Raw genomic sequence first — 27,803 nt, 5'->3', positions numbered from 1 at the left:
TATCCCACAAGGTGACGATTGGCCAGAGCTGAGTGCATACTGTCCCTTTATGCAGGTCATGCTCTGCAATTTGGAAAAGTCCCCACTACTCCCTGATACTGCAAACTGGGCTGTTTTTGCAACTCTGTCACCTGTCAAACCTGAGCATTTGAGTTCGCAATCCCTGCAAACCTTAAAGAAATACAATGTAATGTCTTCCCTGTTGCCATCGATGTGCTACGAGTTGTATATTTATCCATCTGTATATTCATGCAACCATCTCCTCATGTATCCATCCACCACCCATTTTTCACTCTATCTCAGCCACCTTCCCCACCGAGCTTAGCCATTCTCAAACTGACTGCACAGAGTCACACCTGCCATTTCTTCAACAATATCTACTTTTCTCCCACTCCGAATGAGAAGGGCAGCATCGGAAGATGGGAGATGAGCTATTGAGGAAAACAGAGGTATGGCGGGTGTTGTGGACTGAATTGTGCCCCCCCATCCATATATTAAAGCCCCAACCCTCAATATGGCTGTATTTGGAGACAGGGACTTTAAAGGAAGGTAATTAAGATTAAATGGGGTCAAAAAGGTGGGACCCTAATCCAGTAAGACTGGCGCCCTTACAAGTGGAAGAGACACCAGGAGTGCACACAAAAAGGCTGCATGGGAGGACACAGCGAGCAGGTATCTGCAAGTCAAGGAGAGAGGTCTCAGGAGAAACCAAACCCACTGGCCCCTTGACCTTGGACTTCCAGCCTCCAGTACTGTGAGAAAATAACGTTCTGCTGTTTAGGCTGTTCTGTGGTATTCTCTTATGGCAGCCTTAGCAGAATAATACAGCAGGGAACTGTTTCCCATATGTCCGCCACCCACCATTTCCGCCTCCCCAGGCCCTATATCCTTTCCCCTGAATGCGCAATCACCCGACACTCAAACCCATTTGGGTTAGTTACTGAGAGAAGTTGTTGGCAATTCCAGTTAAGAAGGTCGTTCCTCCAGCGGTGTGAACACCACCAGCAGGATGGGCTGGGAGGGTGGGAAAGGGTTGGGAAGATACCACTGAAGAATTCTCCCAGTGAGACGCCCTCAGGACATTTCATTAAACCCCACGTACCCGAAGCAGGGAGATGCTGCCTGAAGTTCAAGGCATAAAGAACATTGAGAGCTCCAGGTTCACAGTTGGTTGGGTTTAGCAAGCTGTTTTGACTGGAAAGTCTGAGTCCAGCTTAAAACAGAGTGATGGTGAGAATAAATTACTGCAATATTGGCTTCATCTTAAGCCGTCCTATGAGTTTCCTCCAGGTGTTCTAGTTAGAGAGGCTTATGTTATTAACACAAAGATAGGTGGTTGCTGATTAACCCCAGAGGGGCCTGAAGAACTGGGAGAAAGCCAAACTGGCTTCTGCTTCATCTCTGCATCAACTTTTAAGATGTTGAAATGGTAATGACTCAAGAGTTGGGGTGATGGTGTTGGAAGAGAGGCTAGACAAACCCCAGATGGGTTCTCAGATCCCAGGGACAGCCAATGGCAACAGACTTCAAGCTGAGACTCTAAATGGAAGGAGCAGAAACCTGGAAGTGGTCCAGAACCGCTGGCTCTAGAATCCCACAGCAGCAGGTTTAGAAATACCGTCAGAACTGCCTTTTCTGCCATCACAGGGAAACTGCAAGTTTAGTTAGTAGATAAAAGTCATAGGACAAAGGTTGACCAGTGATTTAATCAATACGGACATACTCAGAGTTTAGGAAAGAGCAGAGAAATACAGGGTTGTTCAGATTTGCCTCTAATTCACTTCTAGCCTTATGTCCACTCAAAATGCTATGGAAGTACTGAAATCTCAACTGGGTTGGGTTGGTCTTTTAACCATCCGATGAGGTATAGACGCAATGGTCTCTAGTGAACAGAAGGTGACATCCAGCATCGTAATCCAGCTTTCCCCTTAATCCTGTCATTGATGTATGAATTCAGACAAAGCTGCTCTGATCCAGCTGAGACAGGGAAACACCACACATGACCAGCCCTCTAAAACACATGCACATTTGTGAAAACTGCCAACGGAGACCTTTGGGCATCTTAGGAGAGCACAGTTGGCAAAGACCTTATCTAAACAGAGGCCTTTACTTGTGTCCTAAACCTTAGTTTGATGGGGAATTGATTGGGACTTGTTATTCCAGGATCTGTACCCAGGGCTCCACAAGGCCTGAGGGTAGGGGGCCTGGGGGAAGGCAAGGATCTGGAATGGGGGCCATTCCAGACTCACAGGAGTCAAGGAAGGTCTCGGGGAGGAGTGGACTAGAGTATCTTCCTGCTCTGGTCAGTCATGAGGCCAGGACAAGCCACCAGCATGCTGAAGTTTTGAGTGAGCAGAACAACAGTCTGTAGTGCACGTCTGCTGGGAGAGAGAGTAGCGTCGGGGGGGAATGCAGAGAGAAGCAGAGACTCCAAGGCAGTGAATCCCCAGGGCTGCTTCTGCTTATAAAGGCTTTCCAACTGCAGGCCACCTCTCGCCTTAACAACGCCTGGCCCCTTGTACCCGAGATTCTTCTCCATGAGAAGAGCCTGTCCACTACTAAGAGTTTGTACAAGTTCCATGTAGGTAATTTGAAGCTGAATTATTATCTGAAGATATTTGCTTTGGGGAGAATGTGTAGGTGGGATCCCTCAGCAAATGTGGCCTCCCACCAGTGCTTACTTGGAAGCATCTTGGGGACTTGAGATTAGGCTTTAGGCAGGAAACGGTGTGACCTTATGTCTCCCTTTGTTCTTATGATATCAGGGTAGGCCCAGACTCTGCTGGAGTCCCAAAGACAGGAGGTCTTGGCATCTACCAAGAACTAGTCTGGCCTGAAGATCCAGGTCTACAAATATCTTAGAGGGGAGCTGTGAAACCATGGTTTTTACTTAGTTAAAAGCAGCGAAGAGGTGTGGCAGCCATGTTTGTTCACCAACAGGATCTTGTGAATCACTTCTCATCTCCGATTTCAGGCCTCCGGAGGGCTAAACTGGAAGGAAAACTGAGAGCAGCTCTTGTCAATACGAGCCCTCATCTATTACGTCCACAGCCTCTTGGAAATGTCCCCCAGCAAGGCTGCCATCAACACTTGACTGAAAACACATGGGAGCAGCCCACTTAGAGCAGGAACTCATTATTAGAAGAATAATAAGGGAAAGTTTTTTTTCTCTCTGCTGCTGGGAGAGCTGCTTTCTGGAAAAGACAGGGCTTGGAGGGAACTTGAATCACGTCTTGTAACGGGAGGAACGGAGGCGGAAGGGCACATTTCCAGGGGCCTTTTCACGGAAAGCACGATGGTTCCGGGCGACTCAAAGTGAGCTGTTCCATCATAGATGTATTACTGCAATCAGGCCATGGCTCTCTCTAACCCATAACTCTTTCCGAACATTACTAGTGCCTGTCTGGTAGCTCCACGGGAAAGGCACCCACAGCGGACTGGTTCTTCCTGCATCCTCTTTTTCAGAAAGGTCCATCATGTATTGGTCTCCTCTGCTCCCACATCTCTTCGGAGTTCTGGAGAACTAGTGCTCCATCTGAAACCCATTCTTAATGAAATTTAGAGAAGTAGGCAACGTGCTCTCTCCAACACTTAGGGAATCCTTCTGGGAAGTGGGATGGGCGTCCGCCTTCCGTGTGAACAAAGGGGCCGCTGCTGAATTCTGTAGTGGAGAGAAGGAGGCCCTTTCACAGCCGTGGGAGGACAGTGACACAGAAAAATAAACGACACCCCAAGTGGTTTTAATACCAGAGTTTTTAGGTCAGAATTTGATGTTTTGCACTTCTTCTTGCCTTCATTCCCCTTGTTCCCATTACCTAACCCTCATTCCCCATCTCCAGCATGGTCATTTGGCAAGTCTGGGTTTGCCAGCCAAACTTTTACAATCTCGTCTCCGAGCAGAAACTTTGCTCACAACATACAACATAAATGACACTATGCATAGAGTCCAGCACTGTGTTGGGTTAATCCAGAAACGTTCGCTCTGTGGGTGGACAGGGACCACACGTTTCTGAAGCCTCGCTGGGACCGCGGCACATCCACAGAGTAGCGGGGGTGCCAGCACACTGGGGGAGACAAAGTTGGACTTCGTCGTATGTGTGTGCATGTACACACACACCAAGAAGAAAAGCACTGCATCGCATCCAAGTTCAATAAAAGTAATTAACGATACAAGGCACTTCACTAGCATCTCTTGGGTGGTATCCGCGTGGCAGACTCTCAGCTCATGAATACTGCCTATGTCTGCTCTCTTGTGAACATTCCCTGGGGCAATGGGTCCTTATCTTTAATAATGGGGAAGAGAGAAGAAGGCAGTGAAGGGGCCTCTACCATGTTCCCAGCACCACGGCCCAGAAGTTTCTGCAGCGACTTCTCCCAGCGCAGCTCAAAACACTAGCGCTGTTCGGGTGATTCTTTCACTTGGAAAATACTCACTGAGTTCCTGTGATGCATATAGTGCTGTGCTGAGTACTTTAGTGGATTGAGGATGACCAAGAGAGGTGGTAACAGATATGAACAGAAATACGACATGAGTGAGGAGAGAGAGAGGAAGGAGCAAGACTGACTGCCAGGGCTCAAATCCACATTCCATCACTTTCTGGCAAGGGACAGAACTTTTCTTGCTCAGTTCCTCATCTGGAAGAAGGGATGCTAAAAGTCCTACCTGTCTGTCTATGAGGAATCACGCAAGCTCGGGCACGTGCAGTGTGTGTCAGACCTGCAGGAACACTCAGGAAGAACTGGCACGATGCAAAGACAGCACTTAGGCCCTGTCCTGGCAGAATGGTTTGTGGTGAAATGCCCTGCTGGGCCTTGGAGCAGGAGAGAACCATGACTGGCTAGTTCGTTGCTGGGTGTAGAGCACCGTCTTAGTGCGTACAGAGGTCAAAAAAAAAAAACCCCAGTCTCAAGGAGGGAGCCATTTAATCTTTGACATTTGTGATGGAGATGTTTTCCTTGCACCTTTTCCAGACACCTTTGAGCGCCCTGTTTTAAGATGTGAATTCTTTAGCTTTTCTTTCCTGGTGGACAGTGAAAATGGAGAGAGACGGAATGAATAGTTACAGCGAACAAAACAACTTTCCTAATTTCTCAAGTACTCCCTTGATGTTTGAAATCAGCCAATGCGTGTAGTAAGAATTCATGGAAAATTTACATTTAATCAGCTGCAAAAACTCAGCTTGGTTTTCACAAATGTCCTATTGAAGACCACGAGCTCTCAAAACGCACCTCACTCAGAGGGAGACAAAGGACCACAGTCTGGAAAGTCAGCCTCCCCCACCTCTTCTGGGTCTACCAAACCATTCTCGCCTTCCAATGCCCACAGCACCGTCTGCTCTCCAGGAATGCTGTCCCTGAATCTGTGCAGCCCAGTGAAGCGTTTCCTCTTTTGCTCTGGCAGCATGGGGTTTGCATGTGCGTCTATCATGTCGCTTTATTTTATTCTGTTTTATATTATTGCTAATAGAATGCGAGTCGTTTCCATTCCCTGGAACAGAGTTCTCCAGGACGATGTTCATATCCTGTGTTCCTGAGCTTCACCTTAGCACCTCATACGTGCTCAATAAATACTGAGCTGTTACAAGGACTTAGTTGTTCAGCTGTTCTTGGCCAGTCTGTACCTACTTTGTGCACAGCATTCTGTTAGGCACAAGCAGGAGACACGAGATAAGACAAGACTTGATTCTAGTCTCCATGGTATTTAAAAACCTCTGTAGGGGGAGCAGGTCCAAAGTGGTTATATAGAGAACAGCTTAGGGTCACTAACAGCTTGGGTAAGAGAGGTCCCAATGCCAAAGGCTGGGAAGATTTGATGCCTGGTTTTGAAGGGGCTGAAGGCTGCAGGCCTTGCCATAAACCAGTCTTGGAGCTTTGGTGGGAAGCCTCATGGCAGTAGGAGGGGGAGGCTGGGTGTTGTGCCGAAAGTGACTAAATTATCCTATGGGTCACCAATTGATTTATTTGCTAATTGACTGGCTCAGCTTGGCTTTGAATCTAAAGAAATCATTTCATCCTTTATTAAATACTGCAAGAATCTCACTCTTTGTTCTGCAGGGCCATACACAATATATTAGTGAAACTTGAATTTACACCATAATAGTTGTGCCACTAATGACCTCCCAAATGCCACTAATACCATACATGTTCCGCTTCTCAGTTGGATCCAAACCTGTCAGCGAATTCTTAGCCCATCGACCTCCCTCTGACGCGAGAGCAGACCCCCGCGCCCATGCCCGCCCCCAGCCGCCCCGTCTTTCCATGATTTCATCTCTGAATCAGTTACTCTGTGGAGACCCTGAGTCTCACACACCTCCTCTTTATTTGGTGGACAATACTTTATTCGGAAATGTTCCCTCCTGTAATTACAAATCCTGTTAGTCCTCCTCCTCCTCTCCCCAGGGGGACCGTGGGCTTTAATTAATGAATGTGGTTAAACCGCTTTGGTGCCTGGTTGAAAGGTGCTATATAAGTGCAAATTATTATTATTATGGCTGTTGATATCCCATGGCGGCAAAGCCTACCGCCCCATGCATCTAGAGGCCCGAACAAAGACGTCTTCATCTTCACTGTCCCTGCAAGGTCCGAGATGGCTGGCTCAGTGGCGTGAGGGCAAATCTGTTACCATCTCCACAGCAATCAAGTAATTAATCCCCATTACAGTGGCTTCCGTTGCCTTCTTCCGAGCCGTATAGTCCTGTTTCATTTCACAAGTCATGTCCCCATCAGCTCTAGACAAAGGTCACAGTGTCCTTATGACCTCTGTTGGCCTAAAGGAAAAAAAAGAGGGAGAGAAAGAAAGTTTGAAAAAAAAAAACCCCAAAATGTTGCCGCTGTGACATGCATGAACTTCTCACTACCAGTCTCAACAAAGCTGTCCTTCCAGCAGCAGTCTGCTCACACGTACACCTGTCCGTCACACGGCACAGGTGTGCGTTCAGGTCCCACAGCCCAGGCCTGACTGCCGATAGCTGCAGACAGAGGGGAGTCGTTCTGGGCTGGGTGGGAAGAGGTCATCCGGAGAAGCTGGAGCCCCTCTTCGGCTTCCTCCCCTACCCCCAGGTTTCCCCTGAGAAAGCCGGCTGCCGTCTGCAGCCAGGAAGTCCTCACAAAGGCAGGGGACCATGATTTAGATGTTTTGTGCTCCATCTAGCACAGTCCGGCCCTTAACAAATGCCCAGGACTTCCACTGTGATGGTAGCCATTGAAAGCAGCCCTGTGGGGGAGACTTGGCCTCTCGAAGGGACGCTGCTGACCAAAATGCTCCTTACAAGGTTGTGCCTCAGACCCTTTGTTAGCGTGGACGTGGGTGAGCCTCAGGGGGTCATGTCTTCATCTGCCTCCATTTATCCTCCCTATTGAAGGGCTCCTTCAGGACATCGGTCAGTCTCTGTGGGAAATGATTTGGAGCACAACAAAAGAACTTGGGCCCTTTGGGGGGCCTTCAGAATTCAGTAAACATCTGGACACGGAAGGCCAGGTTCTCAAGCAGTCGAGCTGGGAAGATGTCAAAAGAGAGAAAGGGCTGTGTGTGCAGGGCAAGCTCTTAGTTGTGTGGCGACGTTTGTTGCAGAGAAACACAGACGCCCCAGTAGGTAGATAGGAAGACTTTTCAAAAGCTCCTCTACGCGTCAGCTTCTGTGAGTGCCGTGCCGTGTCTGTTGGTTCGTGTGGCGTGTGTGAGGAAACACGAGTTTCGCATGGCTGAGCTGCAGCATGTGACGCCGTTCTGCTTCTGCTATGAATAACCCACAGCTGCGTAAGCCTGTCCCGGCTCTGGCTGTGAAGCGCTTCGTTATCCTAAAGGTATGTAAAGCACCTTCTAGTGAAGGTGACTTGGATTCTCGTCATGAGCACCTTTTCATGGACCAGACAAATGAAGTACTGAGACTAAGCGATTTATACTTCATGGTGAAGTTCAGGATCTGAACCCTGGACTCTGCCTTCCCTTTATTGTTGAATCGACCCATTTAGAACACATTAGTCAGTGTGATCCATTAGTCACATGGCACTGATCAGCATTCCCCAGTGTCCCCAAATCTGTCCTCAAACAGCAAAAGAAACTGGTCTCTGTCAAAGGGCAAAGCAATGCCACGTTCACCAGCCTCAGGGGCCGGCCGCCGGTCTCAGTCCCACGTGTTCTCGCGGAACTTCCTTGGTCGTCCCAGCTGGAACAGGCCTCTCCCCTCTGTCCTTCCGTATTCCATGTTTGAACCCCGATCCTACATGTCACAATTTAGCCTCGATTAAACTTATTTTGTTCGGAAATAACTAGATTAGGAGAGCATCACGCGTTGTAAAAAGAAGATGCTCAACAAACACCCGCTGAACTGACCTCACTGAGATTCGGCTGAAGTCAACCACCAGAGAGAACACTGAGTCCTTCTGGAAGAGGTCTGCAAAGATAACCAGCAACCTGGGTGCATTTAACATCTTTTGGTATTACTACCTGGGCATCTTCACAGATGCAAACTGTTAGCTCTGCAAAGACAGCCAAACGGCTTCCAGGGCCTACACGAGAAGTGTGGATTCAGATGAACTGTAGTCCAGGCCTTGGAACGGAGATTTTCTCTGTAACCTTATTCCAAGTAACATTTTGTTCCATGTTTTAACAAGTTGTGGAGACAGGAAAAAACATTTTGGGGAAAAAAAAGTGTTTAGTCTCTGACTTTGGGCTCAGATTCACACCCTGCTTGTGCTATTAGCACTAGCAGCAGTTGTTCAAGTATGTCTTGCACAGCACATAACAACCAAACGCATCCTAGCATTTCTGCTTGAGGCAGATCCTGTTTTGGATGGGGGACCAAGTTTTTTGGGTGCTGATCAGTGGTGTCACTACTGACTGTGATACCCCACTTTTCTACTCTGGACTCTGCTGAGGAGGATCCCGATAGCACTTTTAACACATAACAGGGATGCTGCACTTCGACATTACGCAGCGAGCCCAGACCCAGGGTCTGTACTGCTGCACCGTGAGACCTCATCTCTGCACCGCGGCTCCTCTGGAAGACACGTGTCATCGGGTATTCAGCTCCCTTCTCATGGGAATAGAACTGCCACAGTTAGCTGTACTCCTGGCCATCCCGATTAACAACTACATGTCCTCTGACCAGCCTTTCTACCTTTTGATATACACCCAGGGAAACCCTCATGCCTGCATACCAAGAAACATGTGCAAGAGAATTCATTAAATTAACAAAAAATGGAAATTTCCATCAATACAGGAATATTCCAGATATGGAATATACCAATGCAGGGTATATTCAGACAGTGGTATGAATATACCTGATAACATGGTATATTCAAACAATGGATGTGGATGCCTCAATTCAAGTGAAAGAACACGATCCACATGTAACATGAACACACAGCAGAAATGTAACGTTGAGGGACAAAAGCAAGTTATGGAATGATGTGTACAATAAACCATTCATGAAAATTTGGAATGCTCTCAAAACAAATCCCTCTTTGAGGCTAAAAGACAGAGTAAAAAAAAAAAGTAGAAAAGAAAATGAACAAAGCAGAGGGCCCGTATGGGAAGATGTCATGGAGGGAGGGAGTGTGAAATGAATGTTAAAAGAGAAGAGAACTGGGCAGATAAGAGTCCTTCCTCGTTTTCTCTGGGAGGCTCCACACCAAGAAGCAGGCAGAAGCTGCAAAGGACAATGCTCTAGCCTGGATGAGCTTTATGAGGCTGCAGTGGCACCTAGCAGCCCAGGGACAAAGTTACAGGCCTGCTCTGCCCTCTCTTCTGTGACCTCTTGGAGAGAAGTTCACTCTCTCTGCCCCACTGAATCCCAGGCTCTCTGCCCAGGCTCCCACAAGAATGCCAGGCTGTGCCAGGTGTGTGGGTGGTATTGACCAAGCAGACACTGCCATACCTGGAAATACATTGAGAATCTTCTGGGTCACTTTGAGTCCACCAGGCAGAAAACACTCAGATGGGTTACTGATTCAGACTGAAATCTGACGAACTCAGATGGTGGGTGGTATTTGGGGAGAAAGAATTTTTCAATAAATCATCCAGTTGGCTTAGTGACTAAGAAAATGGAGTAGAAGAAACTAACCCAACTTCGTGACAAGGGAACAAATAGAGGAGATTAATGTCTTTCCCAATATGCTTTAAAAGGCCATCAAACAACCACTCTGGATTTTATAAGAAAGATGAGGCACATAGCTTTCCAGCTCCTAAAACACCATTGTTTTACTTCTTTGTTTCTGGTTTCTTCCAAGTCCCTAGATTAGGTGGTTAGAAAAACAGGAAACTAGCTTTGTTTCCAGCACCTTCTCTGATCTATCTCGGGATCCCTTGGGCTCTGCTTAAGTTCCCCATCTCCATCCCAAGGTTATGCTGCTCACTCAAAGCAGCTAAGTAGAGGACAGCACCAGAGTCCAAAGGCAACCTGTGGTACCTGATCTTGATCTTTTTAAAAACAATATAAAAAAACAGTTCTGCCCTACTGAGACACTAAGCCATTAATTCTGTCCTGTTCAAAACAATCTCGCTTTTGTTTTTCCAATGCTCCCTAGATTCCTGAAGAAAGAGGAAGTGCAGCAAATGGAGTGCAGCCAATGAGGAGGAGCCCCCTGCATCAACCTCTTCGTTCTCTCAGGCCAACCCCGCTCTGGGGTCTGCTTCTTTACCAAGTGGGCAGGCCTTGATTGCAATGAGCCCCGCAAAAGCCTGGGTGGCTCCGGAGAGCTGGGCCCCTAGTTCTCCCTAGGCTTCCTGCAGCGTCAGCCACACAGCTTGGCTGCTTTCAACGACAGGATCTTTATTCCTGGCCGTGACACAGAGGCCCAGGGGTCCCAGCTGTGTTCTAGGTGCACAACGTTTGGGACTTCCTGGGGAAACCAAGGGCACGACCAGAGCAGATGGGAGTCAGGTTGGAGTCTGTGAACTCTCCCTTCCCTCTGCAGCCATGTGGTTGTGCGTCCACCCCATTAAAGCCCATTCCAAAGCCGACTCATGCTTTCTGCTCTCCCTTAGGTCCTGGCATCCCCTAGCCTTACTCTGGGCTAGCCAAACCTCTAAGCTCTCCGCTCGGTGGTTCTGGGGCTTTCATGGTGAACTCTGCGGACAAAAGGAAAAATGGATTAAGGGCACCTCCCCCCAACCCGTCACCTTTCCCACTTCAGTTGCACAAAGAAATTGAACTACCCTCCGCTGGGACCTGGTCCCTTGCAGAGTTGAACAGTCAGAAGCTGGTGGCTGTGAGCTCCTTCGCCTTTGGGGCCTAAGTATTTCCAGGGTCTTGGGCCCAACCCTGAGAGGCCAGGATCCCCAACAAAGAAGATGCAAACGGCGGTATTACCATGGTAATGGCCTGAGCCAGGCGGCCTCTAGAAGATGCAGGGAGGGTGGGTTTTCTTTCTTTTCCTTTTTCTTTTTTTTTTCCGCAAAAGGAGAATAGTTCCGCTCTCTATTTTACTACAACAATAGCATGGACCAGCTCCTTCAAGTGTTTCAAAAAGCAGCCTGAGAAATCTCTAAGCAAGCCCCCTAGTCTCTCCAGCCTGCCGTTTTATTGTCCGTCCATCCCAGTGAACAAAGGGGCGGGAAGGGTATCAGGCCCCCGGTTGCCGGCTGTTCCCAGCATCCTAATCCTTGAGAACTGGTGAGGGGAAGGGCCTGTGGAGTGGGAAATCGAATTCTGGCCTCACCTTTTATTCCCTCCCTGTGCCTATGCACTTGGGGGCTCCTCAGGTATTATAAAACCTCCTGGTTAGCAGGCCAGTAGGCATCTTGAGGCTTCTAAGGGGATAAAAGGCCCTGAGGGATCATTCCTGTACTCGCTAGTAGTCTCCTCCCATCCCTCCCACCTCAAAAAAGGTAGCCTGTTTGTGTTATTCTTTCCCACCACTCCAGCCTGGCTCCATTACCAGGGCTGAATGTGGAGCCACAAGTGGCGGGCCGGCAGCATCTCTTTCTGCAGGTACGACAGGGGCTGCCCTCACTCTCCCAGCCCTTCCCCTCTCCGCCCCCCCCCCACACCCCCCTTGCCTCTCAGGCACCAACGCCACACTGCTCCCCACTCCAGCTCCAGGTACCAACCTCCGTGCCAACCAGGGCTCTCATGCCAGAGCGACCCCTCCCACCAGAAAAGCTCACTGGCCTTGACTGCTGGTCCCTTTCCAAGGTCACTACCCAGGGATCAAAGGTTTCTTTACTTTAAACCTGGGGAAATGTGCAGGTGTTTTTTAGTTCAGTCATCTGGTAAGAGTGGGGGCAAAAATAAGCTTTTATGTTCCCACGTGTGGAGATCTCAAGGATACTGTCCTGGGCTGAGGGAGGGAAAAGCACACCACCTCCTAGGAGAATCACACACAGCTGACGCTGGGAAGGCCTTTAGAGTCCACGGAGGCCGTGGACGACAATCCAAGTAAGAAAAACATTTGTGTTGCAACCTCCACACAGAAATTCAAAACGCGCACACACAATCGCACAACAAATACTTCATGAAACAATACAATACGCTGGTTGTGACTCATTCGTTTCATTTTATCACCCACTAATGGCTTGTGACCAACTCGCAAAGGACTGAAACAAGGTCAACATTGTATTTTCAAGCTGACAAAACTAGTGTGACAGATTTTCTTAAGATCATACCAGAGCTGGAACAGAAATCCCAGGGCGGGGGTGGGGGTGGGGGGGAGTCTCTCTGATAAAGGAGGGGTCATCGTTGTTCCTAAGGATCACAGCTTCTTTTGGTTTTCCTGAAGTTCGGGAGCACAGAGCTAGAGGAAAGGGCCTGCCCTGAGGTTCGTGTTCAGTGGCTTTGCTGATAGGGGCAGAGGGTTTTGCTGCCTCAGAAAACCTCGGAGACGGAGGTGTAGCTTGAGGGAGTGGGATGGACAATCAGCTTTCAAGGTAACCAGGGGAGGCTCTGCAGTCTCTCAGACATTTCTATTTATTCCTTGAGTTCTTGGATCATTGGACACTCTCCTGAAATTTTTTCTTCCCTGGACACGCTGCTCCAGGTCAGCCTCCTTCAGTAACCCATTTTCTCTCCTGTTCTCCAACTTCTTCTAGTAGGCTTTCTTGGTTGTTTTTAAATTCGACCCATTGATGGTGATTTTAGTCTTTACTTTCTCTAACAACTTCCTCTTTGCTGTCAAAGCCACAGCTTTAGTGGTGAGTGTCAGAGAGGCAGCCCTGTGCACGTTGTTTCCACAAACACTATCCTAACAGTCACCCCAATCAGCTCCTGCTTAGAAATGCTATTCACCAAATGCCGAGACTTTCAATGCAAGCCTTCTGGGTAGCACTGGCTCTTTCCCCCCTGAAATTGTCCTATAATCTTCCATAGAATTTCTTGAAATCTTCGTCTAAATTTGCTATTTAGTAGACTTCTAATCTTTTCAGAAAGGCTCTAAAAATGAGGACCCCGAGCTCCACTGTGCACTGAGTAAATAAAACTGCAGCCTCCTGATTGCTTGTTAGTCATCCCCGCTCCGAGTGTGTGTGACAAAGGGGCCTCCTGCTTGCTTTGCTTAATCTGGTCTTAAAATCTCTGCTTCTTTGTCAGAAAACAATATTTGCAATTGTAAAAGAAATATTTACCAAGGAACTTGGATAGCACAAGTCAAAGGCTAAGAGCCAAAGGTCAGTAGTTCTTACCCCAAATTTCCCTGGACCCGAGTCCCTGCTGTGGAGCTCAGTTGCACCAAACAAACACACTGAGTTCCGGGTCCATTACAAAGTGGACGTTTTAGAAGGGGAAGGAAAGGGAAGGCTGCTGCCTGTTCCTCGGTCAGAAAAGCATGAGCTCTCCAGCCTGCCCCACAAAATTCCTGTGAGATCTCTGCAGTGCAATGGGTCTCCCTGGGGAGACTATAAGTACTCACCCTGTTTCACAGGCCTGGGAAAAATACTCAACTCACAAAATCCCGAAGGGCAGATATTCCCGCCATGGGCAGCAATGACAATCGGGTCCTCTGTGTTTCGGGCTCTATGTTCACCTATATGTCTGGATTGAACGTCCTGCCTGACACTGGGGGACAGATGTGTATCCTGAGCGTTTCTGTGGGGAAGCTTCTCAATTGACCAAGGAGTCTGGGACATCAGACCCTGTGGGCTAAGTTCAGTGGTGTTTGAACTGATCTCATGTTCACTGTTTTCTGGACAGACCTGCAGTTGGCTGCCTTTCCTCCCTAGCAGAGGACCCAGCGTCTGGGAGTGAGCCACCATGGCAGATCAGTGAGTTGCAGGTTGCTTCACCACGAGCCAGGCCTCACTCAGCTCCTTCTAAGCCCCAGACCCATGTCATAAGGTGCAGGTCAGGAAGGCCTGGTCCCCAGCTGGGACGTGAGCACAGGGAAAGGAATGGAGTCACCAGGAGGAAGCCGAGGAAGGCGTGCTCATGGAGCCAGACAAAGTGCCCCCAGGCTGCCGGGCACACGGCTCTGCAGTCTGCTGAGCAAGAGGGCTCTGAGGCGGTGTGGCGCCCACCACCCCCAGTCGGAGACTCACCGCCTGCTTCCTCACGCCAGAGGATCTGCCACGAGGGCTGGGGCGGTGGCAGTTCCTGGCTTGCTTGGTTTGACCCTCATTCTTTGGTCATCTCACCCTGTTAGAAACTTCGATGGTTCTCTCTGAGACCCACAACGACCTTCTGTCAACTTCTTGCTACAACCGCCAATCTCTTTCATCTCATCAGGGTACACACCACTGGCCAATTCCCCTTGGCCTTTGATTCTGTCCTGGAGTAGTTTGGGTGAGGAGCATACCAGTAATCATTACCAGCCCTGAGCAGCCCTGAGCACAATCAGCTTAAAGAAATGGCTTAATCCAAGGATCTTACCTTGAAGAACCAGGCCTTCCTTCCTGATGGTGTAGACAAATGAGGTGAAGGGAGCCAGAGGGGACTTGGCGATGAGAACCTGCAGATCAAGCACATATGTCCAGGGTCAGTCCAGGGGGATTCAGGATGAGCCCCTCTTTAGTCTCCTTCCCACGTTGAGACAAACTGGTCCCACGTGACTACAGGCCATAGCGCTTATTTTTAAAAAATTATTTTAGAACCAGATGAGTGTTATTCTGTCAATCAACTGATTACCTTGGAAGGCTGTATATTTATTCCGACTGTTCTGCCTCCAAGCGCCATATTCTTAAACCAGTTTTTCTAGAAATAAATTTTATTATTTTTGTCACATGCTTAATCAGGTATCTCTCTGCCCAATGATAAACCTAGCCTAATTTTATTCATAAACTTGGCTATTGTACAAAAAAATTTTCAAAGTTCCCTAAGAGGTAAAGATTGACCATCATTGTGGATATTCAAAACAATTTGCTAAAGGCAAAGCCATGGTGGGTTGCTTGGTTGGCCCCAACTCTTCACCAAGTCTGTGTTCCTACCTGTTGCCGTGTAACCACATTTCCTTTTAGTTAAGGTGCAGTGTGTTTCTCATGTCCCTGGACTATGGGTTTGGACACATGACTTGTTTTGGCTAATAGGTTGTGCCAGTTTTCAGCCTAGGCCTCAGGAAACGTAATATAACTCCACTTATTCTCTTATGCTTCTGCTACTGCCAGAAAAAAGAATGTATCAAAGCTAACCTGCTATCTCAGAATGAGGACAAGAGTCACGTGGAGCAGAACTGGCCCGCCAGGCCCATCCCAAATGGCGACCCCAGAAGACCCACATGCACATTGGTTAAATGCTCATTACCGTAGGCCCCTGAGATTTTAGTGGTGTTGTGGAGCATCACTGCAGCAAGAGTTGACTGATGTACCAGCCAACACAAAACACCAAGACTATTTTGGGCAATGGCATTCTCCTAAGAAGATACCTACCTTAAAGGGGATGGCTATTTGGTCATTACCACTAACTCATTATCACGGCTCATATGGTTCTACAGAACATAAGGACCAGTGCATTATTTTATTATAACATTTCTCCTAAAGGAAGACGAATATCAGCTTCCTGTTCTACAAATGACCATCATCAAAAATAGTGACCACTGGGCACAGAGCCACTTTGGTAATCAGGGAGACAAGGAAGAAGGAAGAAATAATTTCATATAACTAAATGGCTCACATGTAATAGCTCAGTCTATCTCAATTCAGCAAACATTTACTGACTGTCAACTATGAGAAATGGTGGAATAATGCGGTGAAAAGATCACAGGTTTTAGTCCTGGAGTTTGAATCAAGGTGCCTACGGCAAGGCTTGCAATTTCTGCCTCGTAGCCACCCCCCTTCTTCCTTTCAGCGAATAACCCCTCAAGCTCCAACAGTCCTCTGCCTCTTTTGCAAGTACGTAGGCCACATGACCACGCTTTGGCTAACAGAATGTGAGTGTAAGTGGCAGGTGGAACTTCCGGATTACATGTTCATAAGAAAATGGTGTGCTCTTTATTTTCTCTGTTCCCTTCCCGAGAACAGGAATTGGATCCAACCCCATGGATGTGGACATCCTGGGGGATGACAAAGTAGCAGAAGAGAAGGAAGCTCATAAAGCATCAATGCCTCCCACCTGGGGTCACCTGCCCACCTCAGGACAGAGCCACTTGTCTGAACCACTGTATCCTGGATGTCTTTGCTACTGTGGTATAGCCTGAATTCTAACCAATACTGTGGCTATACACAACCTAACTTTTTGGGGCCTCAGCTTCCTCACATGTAAAATGGGGATGATACCACCCATCTCAATGGGATTATTGGGAGGATTACATTAAGTACATAAAACGCCTGTTATTGTGTCCGACTAACAAGAATATTTCCAACCAACTCATCATACATGCTTCCCAAGAACTCCCTAACTTTCACTCCTCAGAAACCAATATTTTTGGTTTCCCAGAAGGAATTCAACTCAAGGTGAATCTCAATAATTTTTATACTTCCTCCAAAGTTATCTCGATAAACTAGCTCATCATTCTCAGGATCAATGAACAGATACGGTCATTTACATCTTCATGTCAAAAAAATCTCACTTTGAAAGTGGATTCACTTTCTGACACAGACAGTTTGGGGGTGGGTCAGTGTGAAGTTTATGGAAGCCCCTGTAGGGGAAGTTATGATAGAAGAGAGGGCAGTGCTTCTCAGGCTTTATTGTGGTGTGAATCTCCGTGTGTCTTGTTAACATGCAGACTCTGATTCAGTAGGTTTTGAGTGGGGTCTGAAAGTCTGCATTTCTAACAAGTTCCCAGGAGATGCTGGTGCTGTGGTCCATTATGAGTAGCCGAGTTCTAGGAAATTAGCCTGAATGAAGAGCCTAAGATGAAGAAACAAGAGATAGGGGTCCTGAAGCCAGTTAGGATGCTATTGTGATAATTCAGGGGTGAGGTGACAAGGGCCTAAACCACAGCTGTGTTAGAAAGAATGAGGGAAAATGAAATGAGGGATAAACACAATATAAATCCTTTAAATCAAAGAGCAATAGAAATAAACATATCCAAAACTTTAGATCTTTAATGTGTGCATGAAGCAGCTGGACATGAAACCAAAGGGTATAAATAAATAATAATCAATAAAGTATCATAGTATATTTTTGAAAATTATATTACCATTTTTATTTTATAAACTGCAAATTAAAATTCAGGGGGGAAAGGATGTGCTATTCCAATGCAACACAACAACGGCATCTGAGCCTAAGCCTTCCAGCTCAGTGGTGCTGCCACCAACATCCGACTGCTTGCGCACCCAGGGAGCACACACCCACTCTGAGCAAGTGCGGCGCCCTGGCCAGGAGAACCTCAGCCAGAGGGACCTCCCTTGTGGAAGGACCTCTTTTCCAGGGAAGCAAGGGGTGTGGACAGGCCACTGATGAATGCCGTGCCCTTCTCAAGCAGGGTTTAAAATGGGTCATTGAAAGGATGATTTGTGTGCAGTTGGGAAAAGGAAGTGAGCAGTTATGGCAGATGAATCCCACTTTCTTTTGGGGGAGGGAACTTCCAGGCTGATCAAAAGCAATCTGGTGAGGGGCAGCCACCTCTGGTAGTATGCACTGCAATGCGGCCTTGGTTCTATCACATTCAGCATTCTTACTGACCTGGATAAGCGCGCTGATGCATTCAACCACATCCATGCAACAAGTACGGGATCCAGTAGGGAACAGAACTTACGACAATTGCTACCCTAATAGAGCTTATATTCTAAAGGTGGCAAAAAAAAAACCCCAAAACAAAATGAATAAGTAAAATATATGGTATGATGGATTAGATGTGTTAGATGATTACATAATCATACCTATATGATTATATAATAGAGAAAAAAGGCAGAGAAAAAATATAGAATAGTTAGGAGAAGACCTTGCTAAAAAGGTGACATTTGAACTTCTGGGTCGTATAACTAAACCCACTGATGGGATGCTGACTAAGGCAACAGAACATGAAAAACATGGAGAAAGAGTTAATAGTTAGATAATCATAGTATCAAAACAAATCTTAATTTGGTTATGATATTGGGACAAATCCTACAAATCCTTTAGGATTTTGGTTATATTCTATCGGTTATAGAATGGGGAGATAAGATGTAGCATTCAGAAAATGGACCAGGAGTGTTAGTTATCTATGTTCAATACAAGTCAGTTGTGAGACACGGTTCACAAAAATCTAGTGTGGTCTCAGGCTATATCAGTGAAGACAGTATCTAAAACAAGGAAGTGATGATTCTGCTCTGCTCCTCATTCCGCAAACCTTGCTGGGTACAATGCATTCGGATCAAAGCCCAAATGCCAAAAGGGAAACTGACAGACAGAACAACTGGAGGGTCATCAAGGTGGTTAGACACCCAAAGCAACCCATGACCACAAACACTCCGATGCAGACATGACGGTGACGGTCCTGGCGTGAAGGTGCATATCGCTTTTAATACGAGTTTTCCGACCTGGACATTCTGTGGTGTTACACAGGAGAGAAGGGAAGCGTAATGAGCTTTCTGGCCTAACAGGTTTCAGAAAAAGAGATGCTTGCTATGTATCTCTGTGAATATAGATAGACTCTTCCTTGTTTCAGACTGGAATCAATATTCCATGCCCTGTGCATTTATGCCTTTCGAACTATAAGTTATCCTCCTCCAAAGCAAACAACCCTTCCTAGCAGATCATTTGGGCTGTTGCCAAGTGTCATTCTATCTTCTTCAAATAGATAAGGCCCTGCAGGGAGGGCCTGGCTGCTCAGTAAAACTCAAGGGCCCTGGTGAAAAACTTTTATCACACTGAAACCCATGTGCAGCATGTGAAATTGGCTTTGAAACTCTCTGAGGATTCACGGAAATATGTAGTCGGGCAAGAATGAGTGCAGACATGTGACTCAGAAAGCTCAGAGCTCTGCCAGGCAGGTGTGTGGCATTGTGAGCTGTTAATTCCACCTCCTGCAAACAGCCAGATTGTTTTTCCTTGAATATTTCCTTCGTGTCAGACCAGCTCGACTCTAACGACTCATTCATTCATTCAATCCCTCCGTCAACAAACATTTATTGAATACCCACTATGGTACCTACTATGGGCCAAGAAGATTCCATTTGCACTGTGTGAATTTACGCTTTATCAAGATTTCCATCTGTTTGACCTCAATTTATTTCTTAGATGTATGTTCTGAATTCTTGATAGGACTATGAGGGCCAGGGCATTTTCTTTGATCCCTCACCCTTCCCTTCTAGAGGGCCCAGTCCAGTGCGTTGCAGGTTGTGGGCTCCTAAAACGACTGACGGGCATTCTCCTCACTGTTTTCACTTTATCTCTAGGTTGCATGTGTGAAGGTGCCTCCCAGCTTACAAGTGAAAACACAGAGGCCTAGGTGCTCAGCACCAAATGTGGAAGGAGAAGGAGGCCTGTGGAGCGCACTGGCCTCCCTCGCCGACCCTCTTCTCCTTTCAAGTCCGTTCCTTTGGGTACTTGTTTTGCTCTGAGCAAATAAATTGTCTGCTGATTTTCTTTCATTCTAAGAGCTGACTTAAACCTTCCAGTGTTACCCTTTCAGGTGTGTTTGTATTTTAATATACTGTATTTTTCGGACTATAAGACGCACGTCCCCCCGCCCGCCCCAAATTTGGGAGGAAAATGGGAGTGCGTCTTATAGTCCAAATGTAGCTTACCTGGCTGGCTGTGGGGGTGGGGGGCAGGGGGGGAGGGCGGCGGTGGGGTGGGCTTTTTTTTCCTATTTTCTTCCTCTAAAACCTAGGTGTGTCTTATAATCCTGTGCATCTTACAGTCCAAAAAATACGGTAAGACTCTATGGAGAGTAATAAATCCAAAATGGTGGAAAGTCTTATGGGATCAGGTGGGTGAGGCAGCCTTCCAGAGTTCCCACAGTGTCGAAGATGACAATAAAAACCACAACAGCCAACACACAGTAGTCCTCTCAACAACCCTTTGAGGGTGGTGAAGCCCGGATTGCAACCCAGGTCACCTGGTCCTATAGACCATGCTTTTAACCAGCCTGAATGATGGCGGCCTGAACTCATCATGCACAGATCAACCCACTTCCCTGAGACAGGAAATCAAACGAGGCAGGACACTTAAGAGCAAACAGGGAGACTCCCCCTGCACCATCGACACTGCCCGAGTGAAGACAAAGGACTCGACAGGGCCTCCGTGCAGGCTGCCTCAGCTGTTATGAACTTCTGAATTGTCAGTCTTCCTTCTGCATTTCATTTCTACATGTCCACATCCTACCTACTCTTTGAACCCCCTGCAAATGTCACCTCTTCCAGAAAGCTTATGCTGATTTCTCTAGCCTAAGGTGATCTCTCCTGAATTCCATCATACTTTATCTGTACCTCTCTAATAGTAGTGCTTTACCACTGAATCTAGTGCTTTCTCCACTGAGTTTACTACCATGTATGTGAAGGCAGAGACCATCATCATCATTGCTGCTGCTTCTGGTCCCACCAACCTCTGGTATGGAACTATAAACATAATAGAAGCTCAATTATAAAATGCATAGATGGGCGAGTGGATAGATGCACCAATGGGTGACTTTCAGAAGCTCTAACTCATACCCATTTTGAGGACTTATCTGGCATCCTCTCCCTGAAGTTGGGGACTTAGAAGGTGCCATAGAAAAGAGCAGGCTGCCCAGTCTATCACTGCCAAGGTTCTCAGTTTGGGCCGGTCCAAAGTCAAGTCTTCGGTTTCAGCTCACTATAGCATCACATGTTTTTCCTGGCCTGATCCCACTTCCAAGAGACTCAGAAAGTGGAAAAGGAGCCATAGAACAGAGAGTGCTGGGCATAGGAACCTCAGGCCTCCTCCAGGATGGAGGGAAAAAGCCTGTGCCCTCCTTTTAATGTATGGCTGTCACCCTCATCTGGACCGACCCAGCCCATCCCTTCTCCTTCATGGGTGTCCAGGAAGGCCAGTGTGGAGCAGGCAGCACAAAGATGTCAGGAACCTTGGGCAAAGGCTGTCCCGGAGGCTCCTTTTATAGCATTCTGGCAGCTGCCATGAGTTCTTGCAATAGAGCCCCAAACTTAGGAAAAAGTGAGTTTTGCCTTTGTGGCCCAGGAAAGCAGACATGAGTAGGCAGCCGTGTGCTGACAGTAAGCTGGCACCAATCCTTCCACTTCTTTCCTCTAGTTCCTGTGCCAGTCAGGCTTCCTTTAACAGCGGTAATGAATCCTTCCTCTCTGCTGTTTCCTTCCCTTTCCCACCCACCACCCCAACTCTTACACTGGCCGGGGGTAAAGGGCAGACGGAAAGTGTAAGCAGCAGAATTTCTTCCTGTTGGGGCAGGTGGTGGGCCTGGTGTGTTTTCTATCCCTGCTCTCTGCTGCAAGATATGGAGCTCAAGATTACATAAGATATTCAGCTAAGACATCTAGGAAGCCATTGAGGTGCATAGTTCCGAAATATGTCCTTGCATCCATCTATCATTTCCTATCTTGCTGATTTTTTTAAAAACCCTTTCTCAGTCTCTCCCCGTGATCAGCAAGATTAGGTGGTTGTTGATGAATTCAGCGGCAGTGTCCTGGCTGAATGCTTCCAATACTTTCATCTGCGTGCAAGGGTGCTGCTGACGCCAAGGGAGGCAACCCACTGACTTTGAAATGTCCTGCAATGGGTATCCTACTATCTCACTTCAGCTGGATGCCTGGGCTAACAAAACCCATTGCTAAACTAAACAAACCTTTCCTCTAGCTGTGCCAACTGTCTGTGACAGAGATCCTTCATGCCAGGGATTTTCCTTTTTGTCCAAGACTCAGAAAAAGGTTGTTTTCTCAGCTGCTTTGAAGCCCAGGAAGAAAGCCAGGGAGGCGAACAAATAGCCAGTCTCGCATCAGATAATTCACAGGCTTTTGATAACCTCAAGTCTTCTGTCCCTTCCCCAGGTTGAGTTGAACTCTCCAAGCCAAGGGACAGAAGGGCCGGAAATGCTCCAGACAGGAAGATCTCTGTGGCTGGAAGGAGGCCACAGGATCAGGGGGGCTTGAAGTGTACCCCGTGATCTCAAAGGAATTCCCTAGTCATTGTGTTAAGAAGAGCTGGAGGGAAAGGTGGCAGAGGTCCAGCTCCCAGTCCATATCTGGATCCCATACTGATTAAAATCTGCTTCATCACTTGGAAAATCACTCTCTACGGAATACTGAAGCCTCAGTATGAAAAGTTCTGCAAGATGATGAGGAGCGAGTAGAGAATGAGTATAGTGGCATCTAAACTGTCTTCTCAAAATAGGGAGACCTGTAGAAGTACACAGTGAGGGACAATGACAGGGTAGGAAATGACCAGAGTGAGTGTGAATTCGTTTGTTTGTCTGCATGTGGCCTACTTCACAGCTCTTTCTATGCAAGTTGGAGACAGCAATTAAGTCTGATCTGCACCCCTAATGAAATATAATTCTAGACCCTGGGAAGTTTCTGCTAGAAAGTTTAACTCTGAGGCTAGAAGATCTTATTCCTCTGTAGAGTATCACTGTGCTTTTTAAAAATAATATCTATCTGGTGATTGCTTTAAAATATTTTTCTGTAATACATCAGATTCCCAAAGTATATAAACTAAAAGAGCTGGGTCCTTAAAGAAAACAGTAATTTCTTCAGATTGATGGGATATTAACTCAGTAAATCATGGGACTGTAACAGTTCTTGGTCAGAGTGGCATTTTCAGTGTATTTTCCCCCCAACATTTTATTATGAAAAAATTTAAAACATACAGCAAAGTTGAAAGAATTTTATAGTGAATACCCATAAACCTATCGAGTAGATTCTGCTATTAAAATTTTATTATACTTGTTTTTATCATTTATAAAATCATTGATCACTTATCACATCGGCCCATCCTATGTTGTTGTTGTTGCTGCATTTCAAAGTAAATTGCAAATGTCAGTGCACTTCCCTCAAAGAATGTTAGCATGTGTATAATTAACCATGAGCTTCACGTCTGTTCGTATGTTTTCAAAATCTAGTTGAGGTTTTTTCCCGTGAATTTTAGATGCGGTTTGAAAGAGTGATTTTCCCCAAATTTTACTAAAATCAGAGACAATTTAGTGACTACACATATATGATGGTATGCAAATTTTCAAAGAATATAGGTCATTAATTATTTCTAAATGAAGTATCAGATTTATTGAGATATAATTTATATGTATAAAATACTTTTAAAATATTTTGTGTATTTATTTTTAGAGAGAGGGGGAGGGAGTAAGAAAGAGAGAGAGGCAAACATCGATGTGAGAGCGAATCATCGATCAATTGCCTCTCCTAAGCACCCCGACCACGGACTGAACCCGCAACCCAGGCATGTGCCCTGACCGGGAATCGAACCTGTGACCTTTCACTTTGCAGCATGGCACCCACCCAAATGAGCCAGACCAGTCAGGGAGAATTCTTTTTTAACATAAACATTTAAGCCATAAATTTCCCTCCGAGCACTGCTTTAGCTGCATCACATAAATTTTGGTATGTTGTAACTTTGTCCTCATTTCCTCAGAGTATTTTCTCATTTTCCCTGTGATTTATTCTTTGACCTATTGCTTGTTTAGAAGTGTTTAATTTGCATTTGAGAATTCTCCAAATTTCCTCCTGTTATTAATTAATAATTTTATTCCATTGTGATTAGAGAAGTTTGCATGGCTTCATCCTTTTAAATTTATTGAGGCTTGTTTGTAGCCTCATATATACAGGGTGGGGGGAAAAGTAGGTTTACAGTTGTTCATATGGGAAATAATACAGTAACTAATAAATAACACAAGAATAAACTCTGTTGCACATACTCACTACAGGAAACCTACTTTTGCGCCCCCCCCCCCCCCCCCGTGTAGTCTGTCCAGGAGAATGTGGTGTTGCATATGTGTTTATAATTGTTATGTCTTCCTGAAGAATTCACCCTTATATCATTATAAAAGTGTCCTTTTTTTTCCCCAGTAATACTTTTTGTCTTAAAGTCTGTTCTGCCTGACATTAGTATAACCACTCAAGCTTGGTTTTTGATACTGTTTGAATGTTCTATATTTTTCTATCCTTATGCTTTCAACTGACAGTCTTTGTTCTGGCAACTTGAATACAGGAGCCCCCCCACACCCGCACTACCCAAAAGTCGATCATTTCCATGCAACCTTTCATAAGCTGAAATAGCATAAAGTAAAGGAGCAATTACCATTAATTTATATGGGAAAAAATCTGAGCATTCCCAGACTCAAAATCCCACGCACACACAATGACTTCCTTTCGTTCACCACGATCAAAATAGTTAATACATCCTGTTCCACACTAAGTGTAACACCCTTATGAACTCTCATAGGCTACTCTGATACCTTAGGACACATCTTGCTAATGGATGCACAAAATAAACTAAGATAGAGCTCAGATGCTTGCAGACACGGTCTGAAGCTATAGCAATTTGATGCTGAAATGCTGGGTGTAGGTCCCAGGGAAGGAGCTCAGTGGTACCACTCTCGACGCTTCCCTAACCGCTGACTGCAGAACCCATGCTGACCGCTCCTGTTGCTTTCAGCCTCTTGTTGGCCCTGCCTAGTCATGCAGCCATAGGCAACCATTATGGTAAGAAATTGCCACTGATTATTTTTGGCAAATGTCCTGTGGGTAGGACTGTTCACACAGACCAAGCTCTGAGTCGGGTCAAACAGTGACAGCTCTCTGGGATGGGGCTTTTGGAAAGCTCCAAACCTGTTCTGCCCCCTCCAGTGGCTGTGATGCTGTTGGCTTATGAAGCTATCATAGCGGCAAGACAGTCGGCTGGAGAGGGGAACATGGGACCCTGGAAAGTTAAAATGCCACAAATCTTGTTCTTAATGAGATTCACCTGCTTTTCTTGCATAGACATTCCTGATTGTTGTAAGCCTTTAGTTAATTTTCAGAGTCCTGAAAAAGTTGATTTGGACAGTTTTTGTCAGTGTTCTAGTTGCTTTTGTGGAGGTGCGGGTTTTGTATCACCCTCCACCATTCTGTACGCGGAGCACCCCCAGCCAAAGTTTTAAACAATTTGATTCAGTGTTCATCTTTGTCATTTCTCCCCTCTTCAACCCTGCCTCCTTTGTTTTCTGTCTGACACATTTTCTCAATCCGAGATGATTGATTGTTTTTGTTTTTAATCCACTTGATGTTTGTTTACACATGATTTAACATAGCAAATAACACCACTTGTGTTATCTTCCATCAGTGTAACTGAGTTTATGTCGCTGTCCTGTTTTTAATTTCCAGGAGCTCTTCATTGTCTTGTGACTATTTCTAATTCAGCATACCCCAATCTTGTCTTTGTATCACCTTTAACTCCCTGAGGATACTAATTATAGGTTAAGTTTTTGTTCTAAATCTTGCTTTACCTCTAATTCCTCATGGTTCTTTTGTTTTCTCTTTGGTGTGAACAAAGTCTGATGATCCTTGGATGTTCAGACATATTTAAATTATAAAATATATTTTACTCTAAAAATATCATCAGAAGCACTGTGTGTACGGACAGCACAGCGTTTGTCAAGCAGTGGGACCGCTGAAGAGCGATCATGTCAGTGCATAAAGACTCCTTCTCAGAGGCGGCTGGACCTGCACAGAAGAGAGTTCTCCAGTCTCTAATCTGGTTGGTACGTTCTAGAAGCAGGGCTGAGAAAGGGGCTTCCGATTCACCATTTGGCAGATGTAGTCCTTGGTTTAGCCGATGCCTCCCCTTGTCCTCTGCTTTGTTTGGAGTCCCACGTCTGAAATTCCTCTAAGTCATTTTTTCCAGAGATAAATTTTGGCCTTCAACCTGGGTTGGAGATTTGTTACCTGGCTGTCCAGGGTGAGGAAGAGGAATCTAACCACTTTATATATCTCATACACAATTTTCAACTAATCTGCTGTTTTCATCTTCTCGGCCTCCTGTGATATCTGGTACTTCCAAGTCCTGAGGAAATCTCTCGAGAGTTCTACTGCTACACTACACTGAAGGCAGTTTGATTTACAGTTTCCCCTGTTACATCTCTTCCATCCTCCATCACCTCCTGTCTTCCAATACTCTGTTCAAACCTGTTGATGTCTCAAAGAGATTCTCAATTGCTTTGCCCTTTTGGGATAATATATATATATTTTTTAAACTGCAATAATCTCACAAAGATGATGAAAAGGGATGGACATCAGCATAAATGGTCAAACCATCCACAGTAACAAGGAGCCCCCTTTGAGCTCTTGTTCTTCCGTCTAGAATCAGTCAGTGATTTGGTGGCATTATCAGCATGCGAGCTTTGAAGGCCAGTTACATACACAGATGTCATACCTCACACATATGAGGACTATAGACACCAAGCAACTCCTCTCGAGGGTGTGCAATCTAGCGTGAACTATCATTCTCAGAGGAGGCTAAGAAAAGGAGGCTCGGGGGCGAGTATCATCATTCTCATTACAAAATGTAGGACGCATGTAGCCCATCATGGCTTCAAGTCTTGGCTGTTTGATTTTGAATGTTCTCACCTCTGTAAGCATCACTTTCCTCATCTCTAAAATGAGCACAATAATACCAATCCCATAGGCTTATTCTGAGAATTAATGAGGCGAGTGGCATTCATGAAAATTGTGGCACTTCATAAGGACCCAAGGAAATGTTGGTTTCTTTGCACGGTGGTGGAGAAGAAGTGAGAACGCAGGAAGGTTAGTGACTTCCCCCACCCTGAAGGCTGGAGAGTTCAATGACCTAACTGCCTCTCCTTGCTGCCCATGTGAGAGTGTCTGTGTGAGGCTAGTGTACAATGTCACGTGCAGGCTGTGGCACTGGACATGGAGGTTTCCAACGAGATGTCTAGCCATTGCTGACGTACTGCTGATACCATTTGTTAATAGCACCCCTGGGTGTTGCTAAAGGAAGAAGCAAAAACCGACTGAATCATTACTAAGGTCATGCCATCATTACTACCTGTAAACGTTTTTTAAATCAAAAGTTAATGTAAGTAGCATCGATTTTAACTTTCAAATAAGTACATATGAACAAGTATGTGGCTTCATTGTCACATGAACTTGGAAATTTCAATCGAGCTCCAACCAAAGCAACCAGACACTGTCAAAGGCAATGTGAAGTGACAGGGAGCCTTCTCTTTCTCTACTCCAATGCAGGAGTAGAAAAAAGACCAGAAAAACAAGAGGCGCAGGAGCTCCGTTCAGACGTGAGCACTAAGCTAGTTCTGAGAACACCCAGAGAGGCAGGCCTGCTTCCCAGCACAGTCCGCAGACCCACAGGAAGCGGAGCTGGGTCTTCCCCTCCCGGCCGTAGGGAAGTGCAGCCAAGGAGAGGCAGCTCCGGCCTGCCAGGGTCACAGAAGGAAGGCTGTGCCTGGGCAATTATTATGGTAAAAGCGATGCCAGGAACTTGGAGGGTGTGTCGAATTCTGAAGCACACATCCCTGTTACATCATGCTTGGGCCACACGGGGTTTTCTTCAGTCTCG

The 27,803-nt window shown here is 46.3% G+C and overlaps 1 protein-coding gene across 4 annotated transcripts in view; it reads right to left on the bottom strand.

Moving 5' to 3' along the window:
• Window positions 1-27,803, bottom strand: part of RAD51B (RAD51 paralog B) — a 515,100-nt gene that overhangs the window by 7,696 nt on the left and 479,601 nt on the right. For 3 of the 4 annotated variants that reach the window (XM_045201893.2, XM_053928932.1, XM_053928933.1), the window contains one exon: window positions 14,802-14,880. In XM_045201893.2, coding sequence (XP_045057828.2) covers window positions 14,802-14,880 — 79 coding nt within the window. Of the gene's footprint in view, window positions 1-6,322; window positions 6,768-14,801; window positions 14,881-27,803 lie in introns of those variants that run through there. The other variant, XM_024568299.3, reaches the window with a different exon arrangement.

Source organism: Desmodus rotundus, chromosome 7, assembly GCF_022682495.2.
Source record: "Desmodus rotundus isolate HL8 chromosome 7, HLdesRot8A.1, whole genome shotgun sequence".
Lineage (NCBI taxonomy): Eukaryota > Metazoa > Chordata > Mammalia > Chiroptera > Phyllostomidae > Desmodus > Desmodus rotundus.
This window is presented reverse-complemented; position numbering and strand designations above follow the sequence as displayed.